Source organism: Oncorhynchus masou, chromosome 13 (genome assembly GCF_036934945.1).
Source record: "Oncorhynchus masou masou isolate Uvic2021 chromosome 13, UVic_Omas_1.1, whole genome shotgun sequence".
NCBI lineage: Eukaryota > Metazoa > Chordata > Actinopteri > Salmoniformes > Salmonidae > Oncorhynchus > Oncorhynchus masou.
Window position 1 is genome coordinate 48,428,468 of NC_088224.1, and position 21,099 is coordinate 48,449,566.

Here is a 21,099-nt window from a genome sequence, read left to right on the forward strand (position 1 = left end):
AATTTTTTTATAAAAAAAAGATAGGGCTGTTTCGGTTTTTCACGGTTCTTGTTTTGTATATTGTTCATCTTTCATTAAAGATGTATAAAGATAACCACTCTGCATTTTGGTCCTCCTCTCCTTCCCAGGAAAAATCCCATTACAGCTGCAGGGACTTGCTTCCATTCAGCGAGAAGAGCATTAGTAAGGTTGTGCGATTACAAACGTAACAATTGGCACTATGCATTCGGCTGGTAGCGTTCTCTTGGCATCTGGTAAACCCAGACTGCGAGATGGTGAAACGTGATTCATCACGCCAAAGAATTCGTTTCCATTGCTCCAGAGTCCAATGGCGGCGAGCTTTACACCACTCCAGCCGACGCTTGGCGCATAGTGATCTTAGGCTTGCGATGCACATCATTAATGTGCATCAGACAAGTGACTTAAATGTTATACAATGTTTGTCAATTATTTTCCAGCAGTTTCTCTTTAGGGTTGTTGTTAAATATGTTTTATTACATTTTAGCTTGTTTATAGTGTTACCATCTACACAGCTCTCAGATTATTCACACAATTTAATTTGATGTGGTCATTGTAGGCCGAACGCGGGACTTGCTCTCCCTCTCATACTGTATGGTCCGTTTCAGGCCAACTACATTGCATCAACCCGTGGTCGATCGATTTGTACAGTCAGGCATCAGATTGCATATGATGTGATATGACATCATATGATGTGATATGACAGCTCTTCAGGCATTGTGAGATTTGGCAGGCACCTGTAATGTTGTCCGCCTGGGAAACGCGGCCAGTATGCCTTTGGAAAAGTAGAGGCACAGAACACGTTCTTCAGGCCACTGCAGTGATTGGTCTGAATTAATGATAAAGCAGTGTGTTAGATCCCTGCCAGAGGTTGCACGGTTGGTCCATTCTGGTTGGTCCATGACAGGTTTGACTCAACAGGATTCGTGTGTACAAAGTAGCTACGCACATGTATACTTAAAATTCACAATTGTGTTTGTTAACTTAATTTGTTTAACCAGTTAATCATAAAACATCAAGGTCAGCAGCAAATATGGAAAATAAGACTCACAGTAAAATGTTTCAGAGTTCCCTATAACAAAGACAAACAAAATGACAACGTCCCAGAGTTCTAGAATATCACAAATACGTATTAAATACACCATTTCACTGATCAGGAGTGTGTATGATGAGTGTTAGCACATTTATGTATGGTGTGGTGTGTGTTTGTTTGTTTACTAATTGCACTTGAGGATGAAGATATGTGTATCACATTGCCGGTCAGATATCTGCAGGTTTTTGGCATATTCGGGATACGCCTGGAACTGTTCACTATACACATAGGACATGGACATGACTACAGAGAACGTTAAGTTAGAAATAACTCATTGTCATTGTGATACAGCTTATTGGAATAACAGCTCTAAACATACTCTAAACCAGTAGGTATAAATTCAGAGCATTTAGCCCAGTGGAGAAAAAAAAGACCATTGAAATTGCCTTCCTAAAAGATAAGCAACATTTCAGACATCACTTCATAGCACTTCCAACATGATAACTGTTTGCCTCTACATTCTGTGCAAAATAAGATCAAAGTCCACACACACATATCCACTCAACTCTCTCTATGTACAGTTATGGCGTTAGTACCATCAGTTCTCCTACAGGGACTAAGACATCCCTTAACCATCCGAGGCAAGACGCAGTACCTCTTCTTCCACCTGTTTCATGTAGTCCTGTAAAGGCCTTCTAAAAGGTGACAGGGTTAGGGTTGGTGGGGTGTGGGGACAGGTGTCAGGGACAGAGAAACAAAATGGGAAGACACTATTGGACAAAAGCACCTCGCAACGCTCTGTGGCGACCGTTACTTGGGAAACCGACTAATTTGATGACTCGACCAATCTAGTCAAAGGGGAGAAGAATTGGTGCCGTGGGAGGGGGAAAGTAGTATTTTTCTATTTTGAGGTCTCAGAAGAACTTGTCGTCGATGCGGAAGTGCGGCCGCGTCACATCGTCGGGGTTGATGAACACCGAGATGGACTTGCCGGGGTTCTCCATCACCAACTGCTGCAGCTTCTTAGCCAATCGGTCATCTGGCTGGTGCTCGCCGCCCGCGTCCGACTGTAGCGACGGCAGGTTTAAGGCGCTGCCGCGCCAATGCAGGTCCAGGGTCAGCCGGTTGGCCGCCTTGGCATGCTCGATAGTGGTGCGCAGGTGCTCGGCCGGGTCGGAGCGCACCGAGCTGAGCTTGCGGGCGTGGAGCATGGCCGTCTCATCCGAGAGGTGTTCCAGCATGTTGCACTGCGGGATGAAGTAGTTGGGGCACATCCTGTTGACCAGGCAGTTCTGCAGGTCGTCGATGAGGCCTAGCAGGAAGTGGGCTGAGAAGTCTTCCTGGGACAGGTAGGTGGCGGGGAGCCGATCGCAGGCCCACAGCATCATGCTGCGCAAGTGGTAGGGGCTGATGGCCTTGGGCCTTGACAGCAGCTTGATAATGATGGCCTTGCACGCCTGGTAGGCCTGCATCAGGCTGGCCGAGATGCACTTCTTGAGCTGCACTTCACTGCGGGCGAACGACAGGCGCCACTCATTCTCCTTGCGGCCCTTGTAGGAGCAGGTAGGCACCAGGTAGAAGCCGCTGATCACCTCCTCCTCTGTGATCTTGCCGTCCCAGAAGTGGTTCTCCATCAGCCAGCTCTGGGCCACCGCCGGCCATCCCTTGAAGGAGACCACAGGCAAGATGTCATAGAGCATGCGGCTGCTGCCCACGCCCAGGACGACGGAGATGATGGTGCCGTTCCGCTCCACCTTCTCCACGCGGGGCATGCCGCGCTGGGGCTTCTTCTGGATCTCCACCAGGACCACACTGATGGACTCGTAGAACCAGTCAGCCACCAGCGTGGGTGAGAAAAAGTAGTTGGTGGCACCGTTGATGTGGTCTACCATGGTGCAGCAGTCCTTCCACTTGTTGATGGTGCCCTCATCGAAGAGGCGCAGGCTCAGCCATGAGTGGCACAGGGCTGAGTGGCGCATGTCCAAAGTCACCGGCTGGTTGCGGTCGTGCAACTTGAGCGCAGGCACGAGGAGGGTAAAGTCCATGTCATAGTCGGTGCCGCGGGCGTAGACGCTCAGCTCGTCTAGGTCCATGTCGACCACACCCTCTCGCACGCCACCTGACAGCAGTAGGTACTCATTGGCCACAGGGAGCTTCTGGTCCAGTTTCTGCACCATACCTGATGGGAGAAGGATAAAGGGGGATTATTAGTGGCCTGTGTGGTCCAGCAGTTAGAGTTGGCATGGGTTCGAATCTGGCCTACTGCCCTTTGACTCAACCTCCTCCTACATTGCCTTACCTGTCCTTTCTGTTCAATAAAAATAAATGTAAAAAATAAATATGGGTGAATAGGATGAATAGACAGCATATATATATCCTATGATTATGTTTCAGCAGTGCAAATGCTCTGCAATAAGTAGCCTACGTCATTCCTGGCTCTGTGAGTGTGTTATTGTGGCAATAAACACTGAAGGCTACACTTGCGGTAGAGGAAATCTCTAACCACAGATCTAGGATCAGATTACCCAACCCCCAATACTAACCTTAACATTCATGTGGTTGGGAAAACATCTGATCCTGTATCAGTGTTGTTTAAATGCAAGTTAACCGATTACCAGTAGACCAGAGGGGTATACTACAAAGCAGGATGAGTTAGCCAGCTAACCTTGATAAACAACTAGAAATAATTACATTTTATGGTTCATTAAGAAAGCTGAACTTGGAAATGTCGAGTAAATTTTCCATGCTTTGCTCTGCTTTGCATTGCTCTGCCTTGCATGCTACCTCAGGGAGTGACGCCCCTTACCCGCACAACACCCGGTTAGGGCCCCCACCCAGGGTTACGGGAAAATTTAGAGTAGACTGGGCTTTCAAACCCTGACGTGCAGCCAGTCTAGGAGATGGACAACTCCAATCACAAAGCTGCTGACCAGGCAGATACAGAAGTCCCATCTCCCAAACAGCTGGAAAGGCGGATGAAGATGGCATCTGATAACTGGCGAAATTGGATAGGAGCGTCTCCAAAATGACTAAAATGTAAAATACATATATATCCCTCTGGATACTAGTGTTGTACCACATCTCTCTACTAGGGGGCAGTGCAAGCCAATTTCCACCTAATCCCCCCAGGCTGCAAGTTCGACACAAGATGCCTATTTCACATCCCCACCAGGGTGCCTGTCACAGTCAAACCACCACGCTGCCCAGTGGGGGATAACATACAGATCCAGACACTAGGCTATATTGATCTTTACACTAGTATTTCTATGCATATACATTTCAGGGGTTGGAAGCTAAATTATTTTCCAATCGTTCGGTTCAGAACCGAACCTTTAAAAAAAAATCCATTCCGGTGTTCCGACCAGAAAATAAACTTCTGAACCGGTTCAACCCCCCCCCGCCCCAAAACGGTTCACATAGTTCCTTTTCATACATTGTTTACCTGTGAAATCAACATTGTTTTAACATTTAGCTCATTAATTTACTTCCCTAATTAGTGCAGATTGAGCAGCTTGCTGTGGAACAGGTAATTCAAAAATGTAGACAGTGCAGTCGCGTAACACGGCTGAAATTTCACGGGTGGGGAGAGAGCGAGAGAGAGGGGTGGACATGGAGGGGGCTTGGCTTGAATCATGGCATGATGTGAATTGTAATGTGTTCAGAATATTGCTAACAATATAACTTCACCAAATTACAGAATAAAATCAAATCTATTTCACATGTTCTGAATACAACATGAAATGCTTAACCAACAATGCAGTTAAGAAAAATAAAGAGTTAAGAAAATATTTACTAAATAAACTAAAGTTTAAAACAATAGAAGAACAATAAAATAACAATAACACGGCTATATACAGGGGGTACCGGTACTGAGTCAATGTGCAGGGGCACAGGTTAGTCAAGGTAATCCAGGGAATATGTACATGTAGCTAGAGGAAAAGTGACTATGCATAGATAATAAACAGCAATTAGCAGCAATGTAAAAAAATATATAATAAATGGACGCGGGGGGGGGGTCAATGCAAATAGTCTGGGTAGCCATTCAATTAGCTGTTTAGCAGTGTTATGGCTTGAGGGTAGAAGCTGTTAAGCCTTTGTGCCCTAGACTTGGCGCTCCGGTGCCGCTTGCCGTGCTGTAGCAGAGAGAACAGTCTACGCTTAGGGTGGCTTGAGTCTTTGGCAATTTTTAGGGCCTTCCCCTGATGTAGAGGTCCTGGATGGCAGGAAGCTTGGCCCCGGTGATGTACTGGGCCGTACGCACTACCCTCTATAGTGACTTGCGGTCGGAGGCCAAGAATTTGCCATACCAGACGGTGACGCAACCAGTGCAACCATGCTCTTGATGGTGCAGCTATATAACTTTTTGAGGATCCGAGGACCCATGCCAAATATTTTCAGTTTCTTGAGGGGGAAAAGGTGTTGTCATGCCGTCTTAATGACTGTCTTGGTGTGTTTGGACCATGATAGTTTGTTGGTGATGTGGACACCAGGGAACTTGAAGCTCTCAACCTGCTCCACTTCAGCCACGTCGATGAGAATGGGGGGGTCGTCGGCTCTCTTTTTCCTGTAGTCCATAATCATCTCCTAAGGTATGTCTTGATGACGTTGAGGGAAAGGTACTAGACATTAGGAATATTTTTGGAACTGAAGATTAAACGGTTCTCAAGATTTGAAAATAACAGTTCTGTACCAGAACACGAGAGACCACTTTCGTTCCCTGTTTTGGTTCCGTTCCTCTAAAAATGAGAGTTTCTGTTCCCTAAACCGGTTCCAACCCGATACATTTACATGACATAATATTAACACAGGCCAAAGAAATCTCCCCTGTCAAAGGCATCCTGCCATTCCATAACATTTCAGATGTAAAAAAAACTTGGCATTAGCTTGTGCAGTTTGCTCTTGGGTTCTGTGTGCACTGCACTGAACTGAGCTGGCCTAGCATGCTCCATAAGCATTGGCTGAGTTTATCTATGTGGACTGCAGTGCTCTGCCTCGTTTGTTTTTCCTCTTCACTGATTCCAGGAAGTGTCTGTTCCCTCTCAGCAGCCATAACCCCCGACATAAGAGACGGGCCCGAGTGGCTCGGCGCTGTGGTCTACTGTCACTGTTTGTTTGAGACACTGAGCGCAAGAAGCTTAAGTGTGTAGGCCTACAGCGCAAGTGTGTGTGTGTAGTGTGGGCTTGTATTACTATCCTTGTGGGTAACGGAAATCTCCAAAAGTCCCCACAAGGATAGTAAAACGAGACAAATTCTCCCCTTGTGTAGACGTTTCCCAGGTCTCTGCGAGGACAAAGGCTATTTTAGGCTTTGGAAGATCTTTGTGGGCTATACTCTGCCTTGTCTCAGGATGGTAAGTTGGTGGTTGAAGATATCCCTGTCCCCAGTCCACCTGGTCGTGCTGCAGCTCCAGTTTCAACTGTTCTGCCTGCGGCTATGGAACCCTGACCTGTTCACCGGACGTGCTACCTGTCCCAGACCTGCTGTTTTCAACTCTCTAGAGAGAGAGATACCCTTAATGATCGGCTATGAAAAGCCAACTGACATTTACTCCTGAGGTGCTGAACTGTTGCACCCTCGACAACCACTGTGACCATTATTATTTGACCATGCTGGTCATTTATGAACATTTGAACATCTTGGCCATGTTCTGTTATAATCTTCACCCGGCACAGCCAGAAGAGGACTGGCCACCCCTCATAGCCTGGTTCCTCTCTAGGTTTCTTCCTAGGTTTCGGCCTTTCTAGGGAGTTTTTCCTAGCCACCGTGCTTCTGCATTGCTTGCTGTTTGGGGTTTTAGGCTGGGTTTCTGTACAGCACTTTGGGATATCAGCTGATGTAAGAAGAACTTTGATTTGGTGTGATGGTGCTTTGCTGGTGACACTGTCAGTGATTTATTTGGAATTCAAGGCACACTTAATAGTTGCGACTCTAGGGGCAGTATTTTCATTTTTGGAGAAAAAAAAACGTTCCCGTTTCAAACGGGATATTTTGTCAGGACAAGATGCTAGAATATGCATATAATTGACAGCTTAGGATAGAAAACATTCTAACATTTCCAAAACTGTAAAGATATTGTCTGTGAGTATAACATAACTGATGTTGCAGGCGAAAGCCTGAGAAAAATACAATCCGGAAGTGCCCCATATTTTGAAAGCGCTGCGTTCCAATGAGTCCCTATTGAGCTATGAATGTGCTATCAACCAGCTTACGCTTTCTACGTATTCCCCAAGGTGTCTACAGCATTGTGGCGTAGTTTTACACATTTATGTTGAAGAATAGCCGTAGGCGGCTACATTGCGTAAGTGGTCACCCGATGGCTCCCAGGGTGACTCTCGCGTAAAATACAGAGGTAGCCATTACTCCAATCGGTCCTACTGAAAAACTAATTGTCCCGACGCATATATTATCAAATAGATATTTGAAAAACACCTTGAGGATTGATTATAAACAACGTTTGCCATGTTTCTGTCGATATTATTGAGCTAATTTGGAATGTTTTTCGTCGTTTTCGTGACTGCAATTTCCGGGCGATTTCACCTACAAAAATAATATTTTGGGAAAAAAGGAACATTTGCTATCTAACTGGGAGTCTCGTGAGTGAAAACATCTGAAGCTCATCAAAGGTAAACGATTTTATTTGATTGCTTTTCTGATTTCCATGACCAAGTTACCTGCTGCTAGCTGGACAAAATGCTACGCTAGGCTATCGATAAACTTACACAAAAGCTTGTCTAGCTTTGGCTGTAAAGCATATTTTGAAAATCTGAGATGACAGGGTGATTAACAAAAGGCTAAGCTGTCTCAATATATTTCATTTGTGATTTTCATGAATAGAAATATTTTCTAGGGATATTTATGTCCGTTGCGTTATGCTAATTAGTGTCAGGCGATGATTACACTCCCGCATGCAGGATGGGGAGTCAGTAGAGGTTTTAATGAGCATGGCTACCACAGGATTCGGCAGCAATATTCCATCCAATCTGGTTTGTGCTTAGTGGGGCTATAATTTGTTTTTTTTAACAGTAAATTGACCCAACACACCTCCAGGCTGTGTAAGGGCTATTTGACCAAGGAGAGTGATGGAATGCTGCACCAGATGACCTGGTCTCCACAATCACCTGACCTCAACCCATTTGAGATGATTTGGGATGAGTCAGACCGTAAAGTGAAGGAAAAGCAGCCAATAAGTGCTCAGCATAATGACTCCTTCAAGACTACTGGAAAAGCATTCCTCATGAAGTTGGTTGAGAGAATGCCAAGAGTGAGCAAAGTTGTCATCAAGGCAAAGGGTGGCTACTTTGATACATTTTGATTTAACACTTTTGGTTTCTACATGATTCCATATGTGTCATTTCATATTTCCGATGTCTTCACTTGTATTCTACAATGTAGAAAATAGTAAAATACAGAAAAACCCTTGAATGAGTAGGTGTGTCCAAACTTTCGACTGGTAATGTTAATGTGCGTGTACAATTAATTATTGAGACTCAAAAATCTCATTAAATTGTATATCCACTGATATTTATCATTCCTGGCAAAGTTAGTTCCCGTTTCAGTCATGTTTTTGGTCACGTCCGTGTGAGTCAAACAAAAACACCCTAATGATTGGTTGACAATAGAGCCCCCCACAATGTAGGTCATGGCTGCAAGAATAACTTTGTGAAGAGCAACTGCAGAAACTTGCAGTTGGCTGCAGTCAAAACTTCATGACATTTGATCACATGATTTTTGTAAAGATCATGCAGTCAACATGTAGGAGCTAGTCGTACAATTTCAATCCCCATAATGCAACACACTTTGAAAGGCTGTGACCAACGACTTAACAAAAGTGATCCGCTTGAACGCGCCCACTGTGATCTGACACACAGGGCTTGTTCTACATTGCAGTAGTTTTGGAGACTGCCGACGGACTGATCTATAAATCACCTTCCATCATAAATAACTACTGATTATTATTTGTAGATCAGTCAGTCAGTCATGATTTAGCCATGTTACATTACTTAGTGGGCAAAACCTGGTTGAAAAGTCATCAGTAGACCACCCGATCATAAGATCTCATCATAATCTGGTAATGACCACCTGTCTACAGCGTATTGCCTACTGTAAAAAGGATTAGATTTAGATTGATTTCCATAGGCACCAATTAAAGTTTCAATCTGCAACATATTCTTACATTTAAAATAGATCAAGCAATCTACATCACAAATCTTTGCACATTTGCAAAGTAATTGTTTCATAATTCACCTATAGACATTACATGCATAGAAAGACTGGGACAGAATATATTTAAGCAATAAGGCAAGAGGGGGTGTGGCATATGGCCAATATACCACGGCTAAGGGCCGAACTGATGCAAGACAAAACGCCTGGATACAGCCCTTAATCGTGGTATATTGGCCATATACCACAAACCCCAGAGGTGCCTTATTGCTATTAGAAACTAACCAACGTAATTACAGTAGTAGTAAAAATACATGTTTTGTATACGCTATACAACGGCTGTCAGCCAAATCAGCATTCAGGGCTTGAACCACCCAGTTAATAAATAAATAAATTAAAACGCACATTGGGAGTTTTTTTATGTTTAATAAGATTGGTGTGATGGGGTAGATTGTCATCAAGGACCTTAGAGCAGAGAAGGTGATCTGGATTGAAGTGGTCCTCTTGAAGACTAATGAGACGTGTCAGATCTAGAGTGAAGAGAATCAGTGCATTACAAATTTATCAATCTTTTTAAAAGAAACTCAAATCAAAGTTTGTCATGTGCGCCGAATACAACAGGTGAAAACCTTACAGTGAAATGCTTACTTACAGGCTCTGACCAATAGTGCAAAAAAGGTGTTAGGTGAACAATAGGTAAGTAAAGAAATAAAACAGTAAAAAGACAGGTTATATACAGTAGCGAGGCTATTAAAGAAGCGAGGCTACATACAGACACCGGTTAGTCAGGCTGATTGAGGTAGTATGTACATGTAGATATGGTTAAAGTGACTATGCATATATGATGAACAGAGAGTAGCAGTAGCGTAAAAGAGGGGTTGGCGGGTGGTGGGACACAATGCAGATAGCCCTGTAACCAGTCAGGATGCTCTCAATGTTGCAGCTGTGGAACCTTTTGAGGATCTCAGGAACCATGCCAAATCTTTTCAGTTTCCTGAGGGGGAATAGGCTTTGTCGTGCCCTCTTCACGACTGCCTTGGTGTGTTTGGACCATTCTAGTTTGTTGTTGATGTGGACACTGAGGAACTTGAAACTCTCAACATGCTCCACTACAGCCCCGTCGATGAAATGGGGGGGCGTGCTCGGTCCTCCTTTTCCTGTAGTTCACAATCATCTCCTTAGTCTTGGTTACATTGAGGGATAGGTTATTATTCTGGCACCACACGGCCAGGTCTCTGACCTCCTCCCTTTAGGCTGTCTTGTCGTTGATCAGACTGTTGTGTCGTCTGCAAACTTAATGATGGTGTTGGAGTCGTGCCTGGCCATGCAGTCGTGGGTGAACAGAGAGAACAGGAGGGGACTGAGCACGCACCCCTGTGGAGCTCCAGTGTTGTGGATCAGCGTTGCAGAGGGAGGTGTTTAGTCCAATGCTTAGCTTAGTGATGAGCTTTGAGGTTACTATGGGGTTGAATGCTGCGCTGTAGTCAATGAATAGCATTCTCACATAAGTGTTCCTTTTGTCCAGGTGGGAAAGGGCAGTGTGGAGTGCAATAGAGATTGCATCATCTGTGGATCTGTTTGGGTGGTATGCAAATTGGAGTGGGTCTAGGGTTTCTGGGATAATGGTGTTGATGTGAGCCATTACCAACCTTTCAAAGCACTTCATGGCTACGGACGTGAGTGCTACGGGTCTGTAGTCATTTAGACAGGTTGCCTTTGTGTTCTTGGGCACAGTGACTATGGTGGTCTGCTTGAAACATATTGGTATTACATACTCAATCAAGGACATGTTGAAAATGTCAGTGAAGACACCCGCCAGTTGGTCAGCACATGCCGGAGCACACGTCCTGGTAATCCGTCTGGCCCCGCAGCCTTGTGCATGTTGACCTGTTTAAAGGTCTTACTCACGTCGGCTACGGAGAGTGTGATCACACAGTCGTCTGGAACCTCTGATGCTCTCATGCATGCTTCAGTGTTGCTTGCCTCGAAGCGAGCATAGAAGTGATTTAGCTCGTCTGGTAGGCTCATGTCACTGGGCAGCTCACAGCTGTGCTTCTCTTTGTAGTCCGTAATAGTTTGCAAGCCCTGCCACATAAAATGAGCGTCGGTGCCAGTGTAGTATGATTCATTCTTAGCCCTGTATTGACGCATTGCCTGTTTGATGGTTCATCGCAGGGCATAGCAGGATTTCTTGTTAGCGCCAGCTCTACCCTTTAGCTCAGTGCGAATGTTGCCTGTAATCCATGGCTTCTGGTTGGGGCATGTACGTACAGCCGCTGTGGGGACGATGTCCTCGATGCACTTATTGATGAAAGCCAGTGACTGATGTGGTGTACTCCTCAATGTCATCAGAAGAATCCCGGAACATGTTCTAGTCTGTGATAGCAAAACAGTCCTGTAGTTTAGCATCTGCTTCATCTGATCACTTTTTATAGACCGAGTCACTGGTGCTTCCTGCTTTATATTTTGCTTGTAAGCAGGAATCAGGAGTATAGAGTTGTGGTCGGATTTACCAAATGGGTGGCGAGGGAGAGCTTTGTACGCGTCTCTGTGTGTGGAGTACAGGTGATCTAGAATTTTTTTCCCTCTGGTTGCACATTTAACATGTTGATGGAAATTTGGTAGAACTGATTTAAGTTTCCTGCATTAAAGTCTCCAGCCTCTAGTAGTGCCTTCTCTGGGTAAGTGGTTTCCTGTTTGCTTATTTCCTTATACAGCTGACTGAGTGCGGTCTTAGTGCCAGCATCTGTTTCTGGTGGTTATTAAACAGCCATGAAAAGTATAGCCGAAAACTCTCTAGGCAAGTAGTGTGGCCTGCAATTTATCACAATATACTCTACTTCAGGCGAGCAAAATCTAGAGACTTCCCTTAGGTTTCTTGCACCAGCTGTTGTTTACAAATATGCACAGACCCCCCGTCTTACCGGAGTGTGCTGTTCTATCCTGCCGGTGCAGCGTATATCCCGCTAGCTGAATATCAATGTCGTCGTTCAGCCACGATTCCATGAAACATAGGATATTACAGTTTTTGATGTCCCGTTGGTAGGATATTCGGGATCATACCTCGTCTAATTTATTGTCCAATGATGGAACGTTGGCGAGTAGTATTGACGGTAACGGCAGCTTTCCAAGTCGTCTTCTCCGGGTCCTAACCAGGCATCCGGCTCTTTGTCCTCTGTACCTGCGCCGCTTCCTCTTGCAAATAACGGGGAGGTCAATCCTGTGGGGTATTTGGAGAATGTCTTGTGCATTGTCTTTGTTGTAGAAAAAAATATTTTGTCTATCCCGAGGTGAGTGATCGCTGTCCTAATATACAGAAGCTCTTTTTTTGCCGTAAGATACGGTTGCAGAAACATTATGTACAAAATAAGTTACAAATAACGTGAAAAAACCCCCACATAATAGCACAATTGGTCTTTTAAAGGCTACATCCAGTCCTAAACCATTTACATTTCTAGCTTAAAGTCTTCTACTAGGTTCTAATTCTAAAGTTAACTGTTCTAGGAATCTACCGCCCTCCCTGAATGTTTGTTTTACAGAATTTGGCAATACGTCCAACAGGGAAATAAAAAACGCAGATCACGTGTAATCACGCTAGCCCAGGACCTCCACATTCAACTTCTTCACCTGCGGGATCTTATGAGTATTTATGTTTGTAATAAAGCCCTTGTGAGGAAAAACTCACTTCTGATTGGCTGGGCCTGGCTCCCAAGTGGGTGGGCCTTTGTCCTCCCAGGCCCACCCATGGCTGAGCACCTGACCAGTCATGTGAAATCCAGAGATTTGGGCCTAATGAATTTATTTAAATGTACTGATTTCCTTATGTGAACTGTAACTCAGTAAAATTTTGAAATTGTTGCACTTTGCATTTATATTTTTGTTCAGTATAGTTGAAGAGATATGTTGCAGTTATAGCTTAGAGACGTCTTCAAAAAAGAGCAATATGCTCATATACATACTTTGCGCCGTTCTCCACCATGGCAGTCCAGAACACATTTTAGGACTGACCCGATGGCCCGTAACACATCAACTTCCTGAGTTTTCAGGCTTTTCATGACACTTGCTGTAAGCATAAAAAGAGAAGAAAATAAATCAAGATTGGCATAACGTGGACATGCAGGACACAACAGAAGAGGAACACAGTAAAATATATTTAACAGTCAGAATCTACTAAAAATGTATCCTTGTCAAATGTCTCAAATGCTCACAATTACTTACCAAGTACAATGGAGCACAAACAAGTGACAGCAAAGGCATGTTTGCTTCTATGTCCCTTCATATTGAAGTGGGACATTAATTAATTGGTCATCAATCCGAAAGACGATACCAAAACTAGACAGTAGTTGTTTTTTAAAACTCATCTCTAAATGGTGAAGTTATGCTTAATTGACTACATGTTGTAATATTCAAACAACTTTTTATAAAACACACTGCTTCATAATCCTGAGGACATTATCCCAGACAGAAGATCCCCCCAATTGAGGACAGCTTGGCAGTCTTAAAAAAAAAAAGAAAAAAAAAAGGTCAATGCAAAAATGTAAGTATGTGTAAAGACAGTATAAAGACGCAATAAAACATTATCTTTTTAAAAAGTTGTGTCTGTCATATCATTCCTGCAACAAATATCGTTAGAAATGGGTGTAATTGGCAAATCTCTTCCTCTTCTCGGCAACTGCACACGTGTATGAGTTTGAGTGAGCAACTGGGAAAACGAGCAAGAGAGAAAGGGGAGAAACTTTACATGACTCACCAAGGGAGGTCTGTGTGGAATCAGGACACAAGGGTTTCGCAGCTGAAAAAAAAGGAGAATTAAAATGGAATTTTAAATCAAATTTATTTGCTTTACTTAAACTTAAATGATTAGGAAGCAATGCTATTTCAAGTGGGTCTACTTACACTAAAATCAGCCGAGACCTAATGCAAAGAGAAAACTTTAATGATCATCAGCATAGCTAGTACAAACCAAGCTCTTACCAATGTGGTTAGTAGGAATCAATACACATTAAAGATCAGAATATCAAAGAGGGGAAAAAAATAAAACATCTTGCACACAGAACTTACTGTCAATGACTATGGACTTTAGGTGGTGGTTCGGCTCTCTTCTTTTCCTGGGACGTGGCAGAATAGGTCATTGGTAACTAAATGGGTGGCCAAGGACTGCTGTAGAGGTCATGCATTAGGTCATTGACATGTTTCAGGAACCATAAAGATTGTGACAAATCATGAGTAACCATTAAGTTCATTAACCTAGCTACTACAGAAGACCTAGGGTCTTCACTAAGTTAGACTTAGCCTAGCAAGTACATTGACCATGTTTCCCCTCAGCAATCTGGTAGTCAGGCAGACAGACGGGAGAGAGAGAGCCTGTTTTGCTGTCTATTTACATGTCTTAGTCAGCAAGCTGGATAACTGCTGTACTCCTTCCCTTTGTTCCCCTCCTCCATCCAAACTAGAAGATTACTGAAAGAAAAACAAATCTAGAGTTGGAAAAGGCAGTTGAGAGGTGTAACATCAGAATGAGTGTTTGGGATAGGCAAAATGCATCATATTGTCAAATACAAGGATCCCTGATGAATCAACAAAAACTTCACATCCATATTTCAAGTATTAGGTTAGCTAAAAATTTCTCACACACAATCAGTGTTTCCTATACTTGTATTCATCAACCATCTCTCACACACACAGGAAGCATGACGACGTTGACAATGTTTTCTAAAGTTATTGTGATCATCATCGCTCTCTGTCCATCTCTCACAGACAGAACACACACACATTTACTGTCATTAAACAGATATCAAAATGTCATAACGTTAGTTAGCTAGCTACAACAGGTTTGAAAAAAAAGTCAAACTTACCACGTCCATGGAGGATTAGCTAGAGAGCTAACGTTAGCCAGCTAAAAATATCCAGCTAACGCTAGCTTGCTAGAAACACTTTCCTTGACATTATTCTCCCCAACAAACCGCCGCTCTACTTACAAAAGTAAAACGTTTTTTTGTGTACATTTCGAGAAACAGTCATTGTCTTCCAGCTGTGTTGACACTTGAGCAAGCAGGCTGCCTGCGAGGCGCACAGACATGCATTGATGCGAGCATTCCAATCCAAATTTGAGTTGGACCAGATATGCCTACCTCTTCATTTAGCTACTGAAATTAAAATAACAATGTGTGCAGTAATTTGAATTGCTCAAAAACTTTAAAGGAAAACAGATTGTTATTTTCAGGGTCAAATTCAGGTGCAATCATTTTTTTCTTCTTCTAATTATTGATGGAAATAAATGGATTTACAAATAGGGGTTTATAAATATTGGTGGATTGTATTAGGATATTGAAATAATATAATATATAGGCCAACGTGTATTTTGTTGAATTCTGAAAACAAATTTAGTTTCGAAAATCTAAATTGCATTCAGTGGAACAAAAGAAAATGCACAGCAAAATAAACAAATGATTACCATTAGAAGCCACACAGCAAGCCACCAGATATTCTTCATTTAAAAAACATGTAATTGAACTGCAGTTTCACTGCATTTTAACAACAGTGCATTTTTGTAAGGATATCCTGTATTATTGTGCATGTTTATCTTACATGCTGGTAGCCTAGAACAAATGCTTTGGAAGTGAATGTGCACTTTTCAATTCGGTGGACTGCAACTACAAAAAGCATTGCCATAGTCTGTAGTAAAATCAAAAGCATTTAAAACATCAGAGATCCTATACATTAGGGACCATCTCTGATTGGGCCACAGAGACTGTCACAAAATATTGCTTGCTAATGACCTAGCCAATTCGATAGAGGTGAAATAAAAAAATATATATATTTTTATTTATTTATTGGTGTTCCATCACCTGCAGGATAAACATCTAAAATGACCCAACTCCTGAAGACATTAATCGTGCCAGATAAGCTGAAGTGGACTCGACCCGAGTACCATTAGCCTTAGCCAAGAGTAATATGATTATGCTGGACTCGGAAGAGCTCGGCCCGCATGTAGCCCCGAGTCGGAGTCCCGAGTCTCAAATGGAATAGTCCCAGCGTGTTGACGGAGTACATGAGACCCTAACCTGCTTTGGTGCGCTCTCCCAGCTGTTGTTTGCCAACTGTGCTAAACTGAATCAAGGAAACCCTGCTGGAAAAATAACATTACCACCATTTGTAGAATTGTAATGGTTCTAGTGTCTGATATCCAATGGGTGCGTGGCCCACAAACCCAACTGTCATACTTGAGTAAAAGTATAGATACCTTATTATAAAGTGACTCAAGAAAAAGTTAGTCACCCAGTAAAATACTACTTGAGTAAAAGTCTAAAAGTATTTTGTGCTAAATATATTTATTAAGAATCAAATGTAAAAATATAAATCATTTTACATTTCTTATATTAAGCAAATCAGATGGCACCATTTTCTTGTTTTTAAAATGTACAGTTTTCCAGGGGTACACTCCAACACTAAGACATAATTTACAAACGATGTATGTGTTTAGTGAGTCTGCCAGATAAGAGACAGTAGAGATGACCACGTGTTCTCTTGATAAGTGTGTGAATTTGACCATTTTCCTGTGCTGCTAAGCATTCAACATGTAACAAGTACTTGTGGGTGTCATGGAAAATGTATGGAGTAAAAAGTACATTATTTTCTTTTAGGAATATAGTAAAGTACTACTTAAGTAGTACTTTAAAGTATTTTTACTAAGTACTTTTATAACACTATGCACATGTTTAAATGCTATTCAATTAACACCAATCTATATAGATAACTGGTCAGTAGTTCAATTAGATTTCAACCAAAATAATAAGTATTTTTCATGATGTTGTGAAAAATACATCTTAATCTGGTTGCTATATGGTTATAAAACCTCCCAAACAGAAAAAGATGTCTATCACGCCGTATGCCCTCGAGCATACAGTTTGCAGGCAGAGCAGCCCTATGAATGATTTAAAGACTAAATCCATTCTTAATTATATTGATCAATGTATCTAGGACTGGACAATGATGGGTCAGATAAATAGATATTAAGGATTTAGTCAGCCTCTTGATTTGATCTACACTGATAAATTTGTAAAACAGCAGCACACTTGCTTTCATTATTGCATCCATTCAAATCAAAGTTTATTTGTCACGTGCGCCGAATACAACAGTGAAATGTTTACTTACAGGCTCTAACCAACAGTGCAATGTTTAAGTAAAAAAAAAAAAAAAAGTAGATAAGTAAAGAAATAAAAACAACAGTAAAAAAAAGAGTGAAATATAACAGTAGCGAGGCTATATATATTAGCAAGGCTATAACAGTAGCAAGGCTATATACAGGCACCGGTTAGTCGGGCTGATTGAGGTAGTATGTACATGTAGGTATGGTTAAAGTGACTATGCATACATGATAAACAGAGTAGCAGTAACGTAAAAGAGGGGTTGAGGGGAAGGGGCACACAATGCAAATAGTCCGGGTAGCCATTAAATTACCATTCACCGCTGAAATTAAGCTAACCAGGTGCGGCCCTCCCATTAGGCAAGATTAGGCAGCCGCGGTGAACTTGGGGCGGAATTTTGACAATTGGCTGCTGCCCTCCGGTGCCCCTGATCGGCTACTACACCGCCGGCGGTGCCCCAGTCCCAGTTCATAGCGTTGCTGCAGTTCCCATCCCCATCCCATTCCCGCTTCTCCCAAAGTTAATTCCCATTATCCTTGGTAGCTATGGTGATGTGTGTGTTTATATGGGATTATCCAATTGTGAAACATTCATAAAAATGTATCTTCCAATGAAATTAAATTATGGTATTGTTTTTTAATGTTTGTGTGTGACGAAGACAATTAGTGATTAAGGCAGTAGCCTAACCTAGCCTGTTAACGTTAGCTAGCTACTACCAGTGGATATAATTCTAGATAAAAGTAAGCTATAGAGATTGGAAACAATTTGCTACCATGTCTCAGAAGAAAACTATCAGGAAGCGAATATTAAAAACATTTAAAAAATGAAAAAAGAAGCACAATCTCTAAAACAAAGAAATTACTGCTGAAATATATCAGCGTGCAACAATTTCCATCAGCCGGTGTCCGATCAATGCACTTCCACCGATGATGACAGCCGTATGGCTGGACAAGAACAGGTGGTCGCATCAGTCCTTGCCACACCTCCAAACAATGCCAGTGAAGACCCTACTATCTTGGACCCAGACTTAGATGCATCGCTCCCCGTCCCAGATGACAGTGGTGGTGCTGCTAAATCCGACTCCCAGACAAAAAACATAAAAGATCCCAGGGAATAGTTCTTTACGGGATTTGTTAGTGCAGGCTGGGCCACAGGATAAGGAGGGGGATTTCCTAAGAGATGAGGGACAATGAAAGTTCAGTGTCCCACTACAATAGGAGGATGGCGAACGGGGAGAGAGCGGAGACCATGTCTCAAACTCATCCGGAACGCCTGCGCTCTGCTATAAATCAAGAGACTCAATGGACTCGCCACCATATCAATTGAGCATGAGTTGTCTTACAACATCTCCAACAAGCAGTGCATGCTTTTGCTGCCAGGAAGGCCAGGCGAGTCAACCTGTCTTTGAATAAAAGGTAAGTGTTAATCATCCACTCGCATTAAATTTGTAAGATTACTCAATTATCTATCACCTGTTCACTTTGTATTTTTATTTATTTAAATAGACAACATCCTAATCTTTCTCTCTCGGTCTCTCTCAGATTATTTGATTTCAGGACCATGGACAGCTACCGAGAGAAAACATCTCTGACTGTAGGCAGCACCACAGCAGAGGAAAGAGGCCACTCTAGGCGGAGACTAAATAAATAAATGCTGAAACTGATGTTGGACAATCAAACTCGATATGTAAACAAACTAAATTCATGGGGCTGGGTCATTGACATAAAGCTTATTTTACACTGCCCCAGCGAAATGAGGCCCGCCATGCACTTATGAAAGCACTTGTTTCTAAAGCTCAAATGATCTTACTCTTTTTTACAGTTCTACAGGAATATTAAAATATATGTTAAATATGTTATATAAAAGTGTTATTTATATTGTAATTGTAACAATTATGGGATCTTGCCATGTGTGACAACAGGTGGTATATTATTAATAAGAAATGTGGTTTCATACTATAGTGTAGGCAGTTGGCTGCATAGTGATAGCAACATTGTAACTCTCCTATGCAGGGGTTAAAGTAAAATTCACTTCTGCCTGGTAAGGGACCTTCTATATGTGCACCAACATTTTCTATGGGCATAATCATATAATTACATATGGGGCCTATTTCTCCCTATTCCAAAAAATAAGTGGTAATCATACCTGCTTGATGGACACAGTTATGCCATACATAGATGTCAGTATAGCCAAATACTCCAACACTATCTCATGCACTGATTAAATGTATCTGTGTCTGGGAAGGGCTTGGTTGGTGTTTGGTTAAACCCAGGGCTTGAATTGAGTGGGGGTTCCACATACCCTTTGTTAAAGAAAAGGGCAAAAATAATATATATTGTTTGCTTTATATTTTGAAATAAATACATGAAAACGTACCCAAATCATATCAAGCATTTTTATCAATGCTTAACTCGGTGATGCCTTATGGTAGAAACAAGCTCTAAAATGCCCACTACGCATATGGGGATATATTGATTCCTCTCTATGACATTCTGACGCTGAGCTGCAGCCTATAATATTCGAGGAGATAACTTTAATAACTTTACTATTCTGTCCCTATTAATTGAGCTTTTCTCTTTCTGAAAAGAGAAGGCGTTTGTTTAAACCCAGGGAGCTTTAAGGGAAGCACTTATATGGTTGGGTTATACAACGGAAGGGTAGCCAGCAGTTGAAGCTTAAATTTTTCTGCATCACCTGTCTGGGTGGAAAGGTAACTTTTAAAAGTGCCATGCCATGCTTAGATTCATAAGGATGTTCTAAGAATGCCTATTCCTCTGTCCATTATACCCTGAAACTTATATTTGGGGGGGGCAGATCGTCTAGGGCCGGCCCTGAAGCTAGCGGACTGTCGTTGTTATTGAGCATTGTCATAAATAGTTTGCATAATAAAACAATGTTGAGCCTCGTTGTAGGTTCAAATTACAGCAAAACAGACGTGACCCCCCACCACCGACAATCTCTTACCGAGCATGGAGAAAATGAAATCTTTGGCGGTGTGGATCTCGAGCGCTCTCTGGTCGTCATATTCTCGCTGATCGTGTTTACTAAATTCCTGAATCAATCGGTTCAAATCCTCGATTCTGGCCCCGGACCTGAAATCGAGCTCGAGGTAGCTTGGGATGATCTTGTTGTTATTGGTCGTGGAGCTGGGAGTCGCAGTGGGGCTGTTTCCCAAGCTATTTACGGACCCAGCCCGGCTGGTTAGAGCAGGGGCTGCCATGTTTGCAAGAAAAAAACAGCACTGTGAACGCAAGCGTCCCAAGGCCCCACAATAGCTGCCTCGGCTTCAGTTCAGAACATCAGCTGCTTACACCAAACAAATCGGAGGTACTTCAAAATTGTATGCGGGGTGTGCAAAGTGCTCTCATCAGCGTTATTGTTGGGGATGGTATGTCGAATAGTAGACAAAGTATTTGTCATAGCTAGTGTGAAAGTGATCAAATCAGAAGTCAAGTCGCAGTGAATCAGCTCTTTTAGGGCGACGAAGTAATTGCTCGAGCGCATTTTATGTAGCAGATACGTTGCCCGGCCTATCATAGAAGAAAGGGCTGTTTGGAAGATGAGATGTTTTCACTATTTAAACACATCAAATAAAAACAGTTATCACTGTAACATTTATTTTCAGAATATTAGATATTATTAGAAAAAATGTTTAAAATGGTCAGAATATTTTTTGGAAAAATGACAACATGAAATGATATTCTAGTGAAACACACTGTACTATGCTGCCATGTCCCTGT

General features: G+C 42.5%; 1 protein-coding gene across 11 annotated transcripts; it reads right to left on the reverse strand.

The window, feature by feature from the left end:
• Positions 1-479: 479 nt before the first annotated feature.
• Positions 480-20,913, reverse strand: LOC135552463 (nucleotidyltransferase MB21D2-like). Of its 11 annotated transcripts, none has more exons than XR_010457445.1 (8): positions 15,068-16,506; positions 14,597-14,672; positions 14,274-14,372; positions 14,109-14,126; positions 13,963-14,004; positions 13,644-13,709; positions 13,172-13,275; positions 9,627-9,742 (listed from the first exon to the last, which is right to left on the reverse strand). XR_010457445.1 is itself a non-coding variant. In XM_064984116.1 (2 exons), exons 1-2 carry the CDS (start codon positions 20,577-20,579, stop codon positions 1,966-1,968), a joined length of 1,521 nt encoding a protein of 506 aa, XP_064840188.1. In that variant the 5' UTR covers positions 20,580-20,913; the 3' UTR covers positions 480-1,965. The 11 variants fall into 11 exon arrangements, 1 of the variants encoding a protein (XP_064840188.1); XR_010457444.1 differs by having other exon boundaries at positions 13,431-13,709; XR_010457443.1 differs by lacking the exon at positions 15,068-16,506 and adding an exon at positions 20,324-20,388 and having other exon boundaries at positions 13,172-13,709.
• Positions 20,914-21,099: the final 186 nt, after the last annotated feature.